This window comes from Amblyomma maculatum, chromosome 1 (genome assembly GCF_055883805.1).
Source record: "Amblyomma maculatum isolate TAMU_Amacu chromosome 1, ASM5588380v1, whole genome shotgun sequence".
Lineage (NCBI taxonomy): Eukaryota > Metazoa > Arthropoda > Arachnida > Ixodida > Ixodidae > Amblyomma > Amblyomma maculatum.
Window position 1 is genome coordinate 296,658,310 of NC_139344.1, and position 14,628 is coordinate 296,672,937.

General features: G+C 45.9%; 2 protein-coding genes across 5 annotated transcripts in view; one reads left to right on the forward strand and one right to left on the reverse strand.

Moving 5' to 3' along the window:
* The window catches only part of LOC146206846 (uncharacterized protein ZK1073.1), a 215,999-nt gene that overhangs the window by 160,836 nt on the left and 40,535 nt on the right, over positions 1–14,628 (forward strand). For 3 of the 4 annotated variants that reach the window (XM_084591608.1, XM_084591609.1, XM_084591610.1), the window contains 4 exons: positions 702–764; positions 3,678–3,738; positions 11,661–11,747; positions 12,184–12,261. In XM_084591608.1, coding sequence (XP_084447734.1) covers positions 702–764; positions 3,678–3,738; positions 11,661–11,747; positions 12,184–12,261 — 289 coding nt within the window. The remainder of the gene's footprint in view (positions 1–701; positions 765–3,677; positions 3,739–11,660; positions 11,748–12,183; positions 12,262–14,628) is intronic. The other variant, XM_084591611.1, reaches the window with a different exon arrangement.
* LOC146206848 (uncharacterized) overlaps positions 1–14,628 on the reverse strand; it is a 180,882-nt gene that overhangs the window by 34,430 nt on the left and 131,824 nt on the right. The window lies entirely within an intron of this gene.

Genomic DNA, 14,628 nt, shown 5'->3' on the forward strand with positions numbered 1-14,628 from the left:
CCCGCTCACCCATGGTCATGACCGTGGCATCCGCAGGCCACGAGTTGTCGGCGCTTTGTCGATTGCAGCTTTTGACCGTCAACTTAGAATTCCGTCGATAAATTGACAAGTAACTATTCTGAGTTGCGTAATTTACCAACCAAGGTGGACTCCCGTCATTATATCTAGGGTTTTCTTGGTGTTTTTCCTGTACGTAACAGCGCCTGGATTAACTAGAGTGTTTGGTTAGACCAGCAAACTTCGACGGACTGAGGCTGTTTAAGTCAGTACGAAGACGAGGTTTTCGAATTAGCGAGCGCTGTCATATGAGCTAGGCATCTGCGGCGTCATCTTTTAATAAAGCTTTTCGCTTCTTGCAAATGAATGATTACCGCTTACAATGCATGCAGAAGTGTCTTGTGAACAAGGGGAATGAAACTGACATTCATGCGTGGCGTAAAGCCATCGGATGCGCTTTTTTGTTGCAACATCATCATAAGGTCTCGCAGTGGCATACTCTGGCGCATATTATTTAGGTCGCCATTGTCTGCATCAACTACGGCTACAATGGCCTAGATATTGTGAGTTTTATTTGTGGACAGATATAGTGCACGAAAATATTGGCCGTTTCTTGTCTTCATTCAACGCTGCAGTGCGAGAACACCACATAGAAGAAAAAAAAACGTTATATTTTTTATTGGCTGCCGTTTTTTTTTTTTCAGGTTCAACTTTCCAACTATTCAAATGATCGGTGAAGACCTCATATCTGTCCTGGACCATCTTAAGTAAGTACCAAACTCCGACAAACGCTCGCATCACCTGTGGCTAAATCGCCACCGCTTGAGACTCACATAAAGGAGGAGTAGTCCTTTCCAGGGTGTTGTCGGGGCCACCTCTGCAGCACAGGGCGCCTACTGATAACTAAATCCAGAACAGGCGGTGGCAGTGAAACAAAGCACCAAAGTTAATACGTTCCAGCAGGTAACGCACCTCTCGTACAAGCTAGGTCGTTGCACTCGCTCCAGCTGTATTTTGGTTTCTCGGATTTTCTCTATGTACGACTGTGTGCAGCAAGTGGAAATGACTCACATAGATTTCCAACCTTGCTGAAATCTTAAACTTGATTTTTGTTTTAGGAAATGGTGAGCTGATTAGGACGTAAATTAGGTCATAATTTGGCTCATTCTCTCGGTAGCTGCGTCGTTTGTGTAAAAAATGACTTAAAGGCGGAAAACGAAAGCATAAGTCACACCTTTTTTTATTTTAAACGTTCACTACCATTTCTGTATGCTCTATTGTAACGACCTTGTCCCCCAACATATGCAGTGCCACTCGCGAGTTCCTTGCTGGTCAGTTCATGTTTCTATATTGTCCCAGAAATCTACGCAGGAAGGCCATGTTCAACAAAATGTCAGTTTTCTTTTTCTTTTCCAATTAGTGTACATGAATAAAAAAACACCAGTTCTATTTCTTTTTGTGTTGCTTTAAATGGCAACAGCTAATAAAACAAGGTAGGTTGTTAACTCTCATTTCATTCAACCTCCAAGGAAAACAGCTTTTAGACCAATATCTCCTATCACTCGACACAACAAGAAACTCGCCTCAAGTGTTGATTTTCGAGCACAGTGGTGAAAATACCACGGTCGTTCTGTCCAATAGGCCCATCGCAACTCTCCAAAATGTAGAGACGTTACAATCGGATACGAGATTATACAAAGTAGCTGATATAGACCCCCTATGGATAAAGCAACTTTTGTATGATACACTTTTCTATTCAAAACTGTTTTATGGTATCATGGTGTGGGGAACCACAACATATACTAATTACAATAAGATTACAATATATACAGAAGAAAATATCGCGTTGCTATGAAAATTATTATAGGTCTTTGCAGCTTTTATGAACTTCTCCTTTGTTCTTAAACTATAAAATGTTGAGGGCCGACCAGCTTTACTACTACAAACTACTAATGTTCATAAAACACCGAAAACTGTACGTCTGCGACAGGAAAGAAAATCCTGTTTATCCATTCCGACATAATAAAAGACGCACACCTAAAACAAGATTGAACTATGCAAAACAAACATTCACATACCAAAAGGTTGTTATTCTTAATAAATTAGAAGATGCAATAAATTTCGAAATCAGTATAGGTAAGTTCAAAAAGCACATTAAAGATGTCTTAATAACATCTGGAGTTCTGTATGGGGACTGATTATCATCTTGGCCATGTTTCTGCAGAACATATTCTAGTATTGCATACTGACCTGGTATTAGATCTATTTTGCCTTGTGTTGTGTTCCAGTGTATATTATCTCTATTATCTTTATTTTGTCATAAGTGACTAGCTCTAAATTGTATAGTTGTACTGGAGGAGATCCCCATTGGATATCATTTCATTGTTGTATATATTGCTATGGTGTCATATAGTGTCATGTGATTCTGTTGGTTTTGCTTATGCACATTTTTTTTTTTTGTACTGTACGTTCTGTTATGCGGTAATATGACTGCACTTCAGTCGACTGCAGAGAGACAGAGGCCTTCGTCAGGCGCCACAGCCTTTAGCCTTCAGCCTCTGCCCCTGCAGCAGATGTTGTATTCGCTCTGCTGAAATGATAATTAAAAAAAAGATAATGCATTGTCGTAGAGATCTAGACTAAGGGCACGATCAATTAATTTTGGCTGTATCACATTCGAGTAAAATATTGGAGGTCTGGTAGAATAACCTTACAACTCGTTCAGAAGCACCGAAATAACCATTCTCTTGGATGTCCTCAGCCTCCATCTTGGTCGCTTCCATTGTCGTCCTTTACACTGTCCTAGTGCGTCACTGACTGATGTGCGTTTCGAACTGCTAGTGCGAAGAGGGCTCAATCTCGGACACAAGCATATAAACTGGCAACGAAATATGGTGGGCCACTGTGGCTGCCTATTACTCCTTAAGGTGGCAGTTCCGCTCCCGCCGTGCATGCGATGGACCTCTATGCATGCAGATAGTCGCGAGTGCGGACGTTTATAATTAATTTCCAAAATTGTGGGTATGCTTAAATTTTCCTTAAGATTCAGCAGAATCTTTGTCGGCGTAGACGTAGCGTGCCAGCACTTGAGCAAAGAATTTTTGTTTTAATTGATTTGCTCCTACGGCACAAGCAATTTTCTCGACATGAAATTGGCCTCCCTAGAGGGGATATTTAACGCTGGCTTTTTGAAACTGACAGCCACGGGAGATACAGGAGGCCACCCAGGCGAAAGCATCTCGAGCGACGCTATGAGAGTCTCGTGTTCAGCTACATTCCGAGAGATGCCACCGCAGGCGAGATTGTACTTCCTGCTTTTCGTACCTTTTGATTAGAAATCGAACAATTTGTTTTATTTCATCAGGCGCCTGCTGGTAGGAGGGCTAAAAAGTGCTCGAGACAGCTTCGGTTTGCTTATCCAGAGTGATAACTTATCGGACAAAATCGGAAACATGCGACAGGGACAAAGAAGCAAGGACAAGCGCTTCCTTCTCTTCTGTTTCCCCTGTCGCAGCGCTGATGCAGTTTTCCGAGATGTACCGTACCGTCTCACTCAAATGTCTTTTTAGGGGACAATATCCTTCGGCTAGTAATGCAGAAGCAGCCGCGCGTGCCTTGCTGAGGCTAAAAAAGCAAATGTGTCTAGCGCTATGCAATGCAGCTGACCGTTTCCTTTCCAGGATCAACCTGGTAGTCGGATTCGGAGAGGGAGCAGGAGCCAACATTCTTGTCCGGTTTGCGGTAAGCAGATGCATGAGCCGCACCTTTTTTCTTCCTTTATTTCACTGAGAGGCAGCAAACGTTAGCGTCTTTTTGCAAATCAAATGATAGGCGGAATATTCTCTGAGTAAAAGTGTCTACAGATTGTTTGAGCGTTGAACATTGGATAGGCCTTCATGCAGTCAATGAAAATATAGTTCGCATGCAGCAGAACTCAAACAACAAACCGGTGTATTGTGCTGCACGCCGTACGCCTCTCCTTTTGCATACATGCACTATGTGCGAGCCAGGCCTAGGGTGCCGGATTGGGATTTAAAGACTGATATGAAGACAAGGAAAGAGTTGGCACAGTTCCATTTGAAACACGTCTACAGTATTTACGCGCACCCCAAAAGAGAAGACACGTTATCCGAACATGCGACGGGTTCAGCATCCATCCTGGACGCACAATACAGCTGCCATTGTCGTACTTTGCACTGTCCCAGTGATCGCCGCGCATCACCGGCTGTTGCGTATTTCGAATACCTTGGTCAAACAGTGCTATCAAACACCAACATATTAAAAGGCAAAATAGTTACCTATTCCATCGGTGTTCACTGTATGTCTTGAGAGCAATTAAGTAAAAGCGTGGGATCTGTATCCTACTTGCCTCTCATATAACCCCGCCTTAGTAATAATATGACTAGTAACGGCCGCTACGCACATTTTTAACGCGAAAGCATTACTTCACTATGTTCACAGATTTCTGTCCGCAGACCGCGTCAGAAAATCGTGTCCGCGGCAGTTGTCAGTAATTGAGAAGTGGTAGAGGTTAATGAGTGATGTCAATCAATAGAGGGTGACGTAATGTTGTGTGCGAAAAAATAAATAGGCCAATAAGTAATTACGTGAATAATTACAGAAGAATTACTGGCCGTCAACATGTGAAATGCATCGTCGGAAATTCCCTTCAGGATTTTGGTGATCTTGTCAGCTTCGGACATACAAGGATCAACACGTCTACAAAGATCCACAATGTCCTCTATGTAGCTGGTGAACGTTTCATCGGGATTCTGAGCGCGGGCTTCGAGGCGTTGTTCGGCGCGCAGTTTGCGCACAGCGGGGCGGCCGAACACCTCGGAAAAGCTTGTTTTGAAGGCCGACCAGGTGGGTAGGTCGGGTTCGTGGTTGCGGAACCATAAATTTGCTACATCGGTCAGGTAAAAGAGGACGTTGGCTAACTTCGTGGTGTCGTCCCAGTTGTTGTAGGCTCTTACGCGTTCGTAGGAGGATAGCCAATCGTCTACATCTTGGTCGTCGGCGCCACTGAAAAAGCTGGGGTCACGCTGGCGTAGCCCACCAGAGCACAGGATGGTAGGGGAAGCGGTGGGATCAGTCGAGTGTGGAGTGGCGGTCTGGCTTGTTGCCTCAGGCATAGCGGATGGCGGAGCGAGTGTGCGGCTGCGAAACTCCAGCGTGAGAGCAGGGAACGAAGAGCAGGCTCCACCAAATGTAAGGATGCGTTGAAGCTCAGGTCGGTGTTCAGGTCGACCGTTTAACTAGCGCGTCAGTCTCTTGCGTCTTCGTCTTTGTCTGCTGTCTTCTTTTTTAGCACGCGCCTTTCGATATACGCTCGTCGTCTTTGTCACCGTCGACAATCACCGAGCGTTGGTGTGACACTACACAGGCAAAAAATGCAGAATTAAAGGCGAAAATGGTCTCATTAGCCAATGATTTGGCGCCACATTTGAATGTATCAAATACTAAAATAGTTAATTAAATCAATCAATTAGGGTGGCTTCAAACCTGTGACGTCACGCAATCAGAAGTAGAGCCGAAAAGGGGCATAAGAATTGATTGGCGCGCAATGGGAAAGTACCAAAGGCTAAAATGGGTAAACAAGAAGTGAATTAAGAAGCTTTCCTATTGTGCAGTGCTCTTTTTTGGTATCTGACAGTCCCCTCGTTTCATCTGATTATGTTTCAATAGTTCCCCTTGCGAACCAAGCCAAATCGAGTACGAATTGCGTAGCGTCCCTACCGAATGCATCGAAGTGAATACGATATTGTGCAAATAAACCAAGTAATATTGTGTAAACCACCATCGACGTCGCTGTGGTATCTGCAAGACGCCAAAGGGAGCGCAATACATTAACTCCATCAGAGTCAAGCTATACTTCCTTATTAATGGCGAAAGAGCATACACCAAATAATGACATGAGACGGCGCTGCATACATGAGCCTTCGAGATGGGAATAAGGCAAAGTTGCTAAGCTTGCCTAACACATGCCACGTTGTCAGTTCTTAGTGGTCACGGATGAGCATGATAAATATCACCATAAGAATGGAAAACGTAACAGTATCGAACACTTCACCTCGGAAACGTTGATAGCTGCAAGAATGCACGCGAGTTGATAGGGTCTGTTTTCTGAAACGGCGTCGAATAAATAAAAACACTACGGCGGGCCTTATCGAAACCACATGTCAAATATTTGAAAATTTAATAGCATGTTCCATTTTGTTCGTATAATTTCCACAATACAATACTTCCTTAGTTGGAATAGTATAGTACGAGGATATTAATTTCGGAATTGGAAATTACCTTACATTCTTACACATCCCGACAAAACCGCCTTGCAGCTTTCAAAGAGTTGAAAAACAACAAGCATCCACCAGATTCACAATGCCTCCATTTTATCCAAAGAAACCTTCTGCTCAAATCGCTATTCAGCAATACAACGCAAGCAACATTAAACAAAAACGGCGGCCCCATGCCAAGCACCGCGATTTCACATTCTTGTTTTTTCTGTCGACTATGGTCAGTGACTGCTTCATTTCTCTCCAGAATTTAGATAATCTGAGTAACAAGCGTGTTTATAACGCGGATGAAGAATTGAGAAGGGCGAGACTGAGTCACCCTGATGCAAGCACAAACGCTGTCATCATAGCTGCTGTGAAGGCCGCACAACCAGTATCCCTCGGAAAAGCTGTCCTCTGCCTCAATAAGTAAAAGAGGAGGCCAATGGCACGCCATGGCTTCATTTAAGGCGACGGGATCATGAACTACGTCACGCGAGAAGCACGGAGTTGCACATGACGTTGGTAGGTCAAACTGAAAACACCAGACTGGCTAAGGAGCAACGGAGGTATCACGGGAACTGCCCAGCGTGTGCTGCAACAGCAAGCAGCTGTGAAAGCGTCAGCAGTACATCGGTGACGTGACACCTACGTCATGCAGTGACGGCGAGAAAAGGGGAGGAGGGGTGCTTAAAGCACCATTTTTTTAAGCACGACTCCTTTACTTTAAAATTTCCAAAATTCGTTATCTCTCTAATTCAACTAGAAGCCTACTTGTAGTAGGTAAAAAGTTAATTATCCGCACTCAATTAACCAAGTCCCTTGTTTTCTTGCAGCGCTATAGAACATGACATATACCCACTAGCCCGAACTCCTGTTCAGTTAACCAGCTTACTAGACAACATTATTCACCTGTTCTGTGACGTCCGCAAAAATTTGTACAGTGGTGCCGCCGAAGCTGTCTTCATATCTTAAAAAGCCTGCTTTTAATAACTAGAGGCCGGCTTCCCTGAAACACCTAGTATAAACGTGTACTTTGCCGGTACTCACCTGTGAGGCAGAAACGTAGATAGCAACAAAAAATGTTCAGCTTACATTGAGAATAATGCAGGAAGCAATAGAGAAGAAAGCGATAGGTTTAACCTTAATGGGCTGGATGAGAGCAAAAGGTGTCAGGGAACGCAAGCTTAGATCAAGAAGGAGAAAGTGGTAAGAAGGGAATATAACCGATGGCGTAATGGATTCCAAGTGAAGCGTGTACACTGGTGATTATTCCCGTCTCACTACGTTTACCTTGACCAGTCATTTCTCCCTTTGTCTAATCTCAATTTTTAAGGCGAACGCCTTTATTCACTTATGGGCTGCAGAAATGTCCGTTCGCAGGAAATGCTCGCACTAACTGAAAAAACAAATCTGTCTCCACCGGCAATAGAGCCATTTTTGGTGCCGAACCCCAGCCGAGCGCGCAAACCACTACTCCACGCCGGGTTTGTGAGAAAGCGATCGTAATTCACCTTGTCTAGCATCAGGATTGTAGTAGCGATTACAATGACGAGACAGATAGAGATAACGATAATCGTGGTAGTAGCGATGACAATGAATGTGCATTTAGTAATTAATAATGATAGCAGCGCTAGTGATGATGATGACAGTGATGATCGCAATAACGATACAGTTGTTGGCATGCGTGAGGAACGCAGAGACTAGGCGGAACGCTTGGAGTCTTAGTGCCAGCTGATTTATTTTTTTTTATGAGCGGGCCACTTTTCCGGTAACCGGTCGACTTTGGCCGGCTACGGTTGGCTACTTTTTGCGCCATGGCCTAGCTGTGGCGTCTTCCGGGTTCAGCACAGCTAGATGAATGAATAGAATGGATGGAATATAGGAGCGTCCCCTTTGAAACGGGGTGGTAGCAGTAGCTATCATGCTCATTTTTCTCCCTATATCTTAATTATTGATTTAGATTGGTTAACTAAACCATCATTCTATTTCTTAAATTTTTTTGTTTCTACATTACTAACATTATGTCAGTTCAGTTCAGTTCAGTCGTTAGTCGTGTCCGACTCTTCATCACCCTATGGACCATGTCACGCCATGCTTTCCGGTCTCTCACTATCTGCCTAACATCACATAACTTCATCTGCAGTGCCTCAAGGACGCCATCTAACCATCGCGTTCGCTGCCTACCCCTTCTCCGGTGACCCTCAACCTTTCCCAACATCAAATCTTTCTCCAGCGACTCCTCTCTTCTCATCAGATGACCAAAGTAGCTGAGCTCTAACTTTAGAATTTGACCCCCCAGTGAGCAGTCAGGGTTTATGGCCGACAATATCGACTGATTTGATCTTCTGGCAGCCAAAGAACTCTCAAGAGTCTTCGCCAGCACCACAATTCAAACGCGTCAATTCTTCGGCGGTCAGCCTTTTTCACAGTCCAACTCTCGCATCCATACATCACAACTGGAAAGACCATAGCACGAGTTATGCGGATCTTGGTTGGCAGACTAATGTCTCTGCTCTTTACTAGGCGGTCAAGGCTAACCATTGCTCTCTTTCCCAGAAGCTGGCGTCTCCTAATTTCATGGCTGCAGTCTCCTTCCGAGGTAATCTTGGAGCCCAAGAAGAGAAAATCTGTCACAGCTTCCACTTCTTGTCCATTGATGCTCCAGGACTTGATAGGGCAAGACGCCATGATCTTTGTCTTTTTAATGTTCAGTTTAAGCCCAAGCTTCTCACTCTCTTCTTGTACGCGCATCAGAAGTCTCTTGAGTTCCACTTCACTTTCTGCCTATAGCATATCTAAGGTTGTTGATACGTTTCCCAGCAATCTTCACTCCAGCTGAAGACTCGTCCAGACCGGCCTTCGTCATGATGCACTCTGCATATAGGTTAAATAGTCTGAACTAATTGCACTCAGAAATGCGTCGTCGTCACCTGAGGCGTCCGAAGCTGGTTGTACAGGAGCACGAGACAGGCAGTCAGCGTCTAAATGCTTACGACCTGACTTGTAGGTTACAGTGATGTCGTATTCTTGAAGTCGTAGGCTGCACCTGGCGAGACGCGCAGAAGGGTCTTTAAGGCTTGTCAACCAACAAAGCGCGTGATGGTCGGTCACCACTTTGAAGGGTCTGCCGTACAGGTATGGTCGAAACTTCGAAGTAGACCACACGATGGCCAGGCATTCCTTTTCAGTGGCAGAGTGGTTTGTCTCAGCCTAGACAAAGCCCGACTAGCGTAGGCGATCACACGTTGTTCACTGTTCCGTATCTGTACTGGGACAGCGCCCAAACCGACATTGATTGCATCCGTGTGGAGTTCGGTGTCTGCGGTTTCATCGAAATGTGCTAGAACTGGAAGTGACTGCAGGCGACGTTGAAGCTCCTGAAATGCGTCCATTTGCTGGTCGCCCCATGTGAACGGCATATCAGCCTTAGTAAGAAGTGTAAGGGGGGGCGGCTATTTTAGAAAAGTTTTTCACGAAGCGTCGATAATATGCACATAGCCCAAGAAAGCGTCGCACCTCTTTCTGGTCCCGCGGCGTCGGAAAATTGGCGATGGCAACTGTTTTTTCAGGATCCGGCAGAACTCCCGCCTGGTTCACGACATGGCCCAAAAACTTCAGCTCTTCATAAGCAAAATGGCATTTTTCGGCTTTCAGAGTGAGGCCCGACGATTGGATGGCGTCTAGTACTGCGTCTAGGCGACGGAGGTGCTCCTCGAAATTCGGAGCAAATACAATTACGTCGTCCAAGTATACAAGACATGTCGTCCACTTCAGATCTTCAAGAACGCTGTCCATGAGTCTCTGAAAGGTTGCGGGCGCGGAGCAAAGGCCGAAGGGCATGACCTGGAATTCGTATAGCCCGTCAGGTGTAATGAAAGCAGTCTTTTCGCGGTCCCTCTCATCGACCTCTATCTGCCAGTATCCAGACTTGAGATCCATGGAGGAGAAGTATCTTGCGTTGCACAGACGATCTAAGGCGTCATCTATTCTGGGCAAAGGGTAAACATCTTTTTTCGTAACGCTGTTCAGTCGGCGATAGTCTACGCAGAAACGGTGTGCCATCTTTTTTCTTCACAAGTACCACAGGTGCAGCCCAGGGGCTGCGGGAAGGGCGAATGACATCGTTATCGAGCATTTCCTTCACTTGGTCTCGGATGGCAGTACGTTCTTTAGGGGAAACTCAATAAGGCGACTGGCGGAGTGGTCGAACAGCTTCGTCTGTAATGACGCGGTGCTTTGCAAGGTGGGTTCGACCGACGCGTGATGATCTGGCAAATGCATTAGAGTAGCGACGGAGGAGGTGCCGTAGTTTCTCTCGATACTTTCGAGGTAAGGCCGGGTTTATATCGTACAGAGGTTCAGTGTTGTCGGAGGGTTCTGTTGCTGAAGCGCTGGTGAAATTTCATTCATAACTAGTGTCAGTTATGGCGTCGAGATATGCGACAATTGTCCCTCTGTTCAGATGTTGATGTTCTCTCACACTTCTGCGCTTCTTTGTCGTCAACGCATGCTACAATATCATATACTCTGAATCAGCACAAGCTGTACATTGCATTCATATGGGTAATATTCCTGCAGAACTGCAGGGCGCTCTACACGAAGATCTTTCCAAACTGCGTTCCCACACTGTCTCACTGAGGTGGATTCCTCGTCACGCTGGAATCCCAGGTTATCAAGTAGTGAGCGCATCGCCTTGTTCGCGAACTTCGGCACGTACCGAGTATCTGCGATTCCGTGGCCTTGTTCGTCCACGCGTGGGTCGGTACTATTCATTACAAAAAGAAATCAATCTTCACTATGATAACATTAGAGAACCCCTTCATACTCTTCCTTTCACAGACAAAGTTTCTTCCTACAAGGCATTTATGCGTTCACTTCACTATGACAACATTAGAGAACCTTTTCGTACAGTTCTTGTTCCAGACAAATTCTCTCACTACTAGGCAATTACGTATCCTTCGACGCATACACTTAGATATACTTCTTACTCCTGCTGAATCTTTTCTCTTCCGTATAAAACACTCTCCCGCATTCCTGAATTGTCCAGAGCCCTATGCTGATTTAGATCAATGCATTTTCTCCGGTCCCGTTATTGAACTCAGTCCCCTCATTTTTCACACATTTCTCCCCCAATATGACGGGCTAAGCTAGCCTAGAACCAGCTGACGGACTAGTCGCCCTTGGTGACTCTGGCCCAAAATATTCTCGACACTTAATACTGCTTCTCAGTAAAGTTTTTACTCCTCCTCCTTCTGGTGCTTATTGAGACTCTCTCTAGGGTCGCGTCAGGTGTCCGGCGACAACGGTGATATATATTCCCGAGTTGTGTTGGCGCTTTGAAAAACGAAGACTTATTCCCTCTCATTTTCTCTCCATGCATGTTAGCTTGCCCACGCATCCAGAGTGCTGGGACTCATTCTGATGCACCTGGTATCAACAGGAGTCGGCATGATGGAGTATTTCAAGGATAAGGTATGCTAGTTGTCTGAAGCGGCATGTGCTTGAGCGCACGTTAAGTCAGCTTGCTGCGTTGGGCCTGTTTGCTGCTCAGCATGGTCCATGGGTTGGCAGATAACTTCTAGTTTAGTTTAGTTTTGAATTTTAACGTCCCAAAGCGACTGAGGCTATCAGAGACGCTATAGTGGAGGGCTTCGGAAATTTCGACCACCCGGGGGTCTTTAACGTGCACTGACATTGCAAGCACCGCCGCGGCCGGGATAAGATAAGAACCACTGGACCAGCACGGAGGGGCAGAAAATAACTTCTAAATATCCACTTCATAGGCTTGCGGTAAGCTGAGTGCGCTACAAGTAGTTTGCTGCTCATTCTTAGTGAATCACGGAAAGCAAGTAACATGTTTCCCGTCGGCTTGTGATGTTTCAGCTGCACATTTGTGATTGCCTTTCAGATTATGAACTGGAAACTCCAGAATGTTGGCATGAACCCCTCTGCTGAGCAGTACCTCGTTCTTCACAAGTTCGGAGCGGTAAGTGTGTCTACGGCGCTTGGTGGCAGACAGTCCACTGCTCGTCCTCAGACGAAACATGCGAAGCCATCTAAAGATTTGCGCGTGTGTGCTGTGGTAGCCAAAATTAACGCGGAAGGAAAACAATGCGGAAAGAATTATGAATCGCTAGATCGATTGCGCTTGAAAATGACACTTAATCCCTCTCGGACAAATGCAACTTGATCTTAAGTCAGCCTTGACAAGTTAAGCACGCCGTGTGGTTTTTTAAGTGTACCAGAATGCAAGTATGCGACGTTTGTTTGGCACACTTTCATTTGGCGAGGATGTGCCAGCTATTTTGTTTTCTTCCGTCTTGTCTTTGCACTGCTGCACCGATAAGGAGACTTTTTTTTATCTTTCCTGTTCGCCAATCGTCAGCCTCGTCGGCAGTGGTTGTCTCAGTGGCGTGATCCGGACATTACTATAGACGATCGCCGTGCGCAGCCGACGCATGCCAAGAACCCAGCAGTGCCCAAGTTAGATATTAAGACCTTATTTGGTGCATGAGTGGCATGTACCAGAAATATCAGTTGATCAAAACTGCAGCTGTTCTAGCGTTTCCCATTTAGCGATGCTAGCTTGCGATAAGGATTTGAAACGTTTCCCATTTAGCGATGCTAGTTTGCGATAAGGATTTGAAATATGTAACTCTCCAGTAAACCAAACGTCGGTGTAAGCGCAATTCTTCATGCGGCGGCCTCGTTACGGGCAGGCACATACTTCTACGCCGACCGCTGTAAGGCGCTAGTTTAAGTGCACCCAGGTGTGCTGCCATAGTGCAATAATTCATTAGCTCTGCTACTCATGACCACTTTGCCGTCTCAGGCGTCATTATTTGATCCCGTCTAAAGCAGTGCACTGAGGATGCCGTTGAGGCGCAACTATAGGAGCCGCATTACATTCGCTCTTGAGGCGGAGCTGCCCGGCACTATGTTCCGAGCACTTTCCTCGGCTGTGGTCGCCAACCACTAAGCATCACAAAGTCCCAGAGAAGACCACCATCGTTATCTGACCCGTGCCCGCGCAAAGTAACGTCACTGAGGCACTCACTGCAAAACAGTCATTGTGGTAGTGCGTGTCGTGTATTCTCTGCTCCCCGAGTTTTTTGCTGTCGAGCGTCTAACTGTTGTCTGCCTTTTATTCCCCTCCCTTTCGCTTTTCGTGCTCCCCTTCTTTAACCTTGCTCACCTTGTGGCCCCGTGCAACTGGATCTGCAGGAGGTAAATCTCCCCCTTACTCGAAATTTGCTAGTGGTCTGTTATCGGAACGGTATAACTGTTCCATCAAAACGCTATGGCGCTGCTTGCTTTGCAAACGAGAATAATGCAGTTTGTAATGCCGGTAACATTCCAAACTGTCTTCATCATTCGCAAGCCTTGAAAAACCCAACAGCTATCCTGCCTTGGGAATAGGAGAATGGCCGTTTTAAGTCCGGGTCGTGAAACAGGCGGTTTGAGGTGGTGTGGGCGTACTGCAGTAGAATTCTTCATCAGCGAGTCAATGGCAGTAACCGCACAACATTGTTCGTGCTCGTGATGTTAGGATGTCTCGATCGGACGACAGCCGATGCCCTCACGGCCGAGCTCGTCGCAAGGAAGCACGGGTCACAGGTGACAGGACGAGGTCGTGCATGCGTTTCGTGCGGCTGCTCTGCTTTTGGCTCAGATCGGGTGTACGTGACCGGTCTGTGCTGAGGCGCGCACTGTCCAGCGAACGAGGATGTCGCAAAAGCAGCTCCGATAGTTTCATGTTATGCCATGCTTCGTCTCTCTTATGACGAACTTGGTGTGCTTGCTTTTATCGGGGAAAGCTATCACAATTGGCATATATCTTTCCAACCACTGTGCTGCATGAAGCTGTTGTTGCATCTTGACTCGGCTGTGTGGTCGTCGTGTGCTGTGATGTAACGTATGTTGCCTGTACTAGCATCTTGTGGAGTGGCACAATCAGGCTATGACTTCGCTGCGAAAATAGGCGAGAGTAACAGAATGGGCACAGAACAGCCCTGTGACATGGGCAGGGAAGGTAATTGGCTGCACTACCACTATATTCGTAGGATTACGATTAAAAACGTTCATCACGTTAAAGGTGACGCCTTTGCGATAGGCAGGCAGCATGCATTCCCCGTGTTCACTGCGGAGATAACCGCAGTTTAAGGTCTTATGTCGTTAAAAGTGAGATTGTTTTTCAATTTTTTTGAAGCGCGAAACGTTAAATACCCAATCGCGAACCAAAGCTCTTAGGGCAAATTTTTACCACACATTTGTGTCTAATATTCTACTCACTAGTCAAAACCGGTAATAATCATTACCAGCAAACACGCAGCCGTTCCTAGGGGCTGTTATT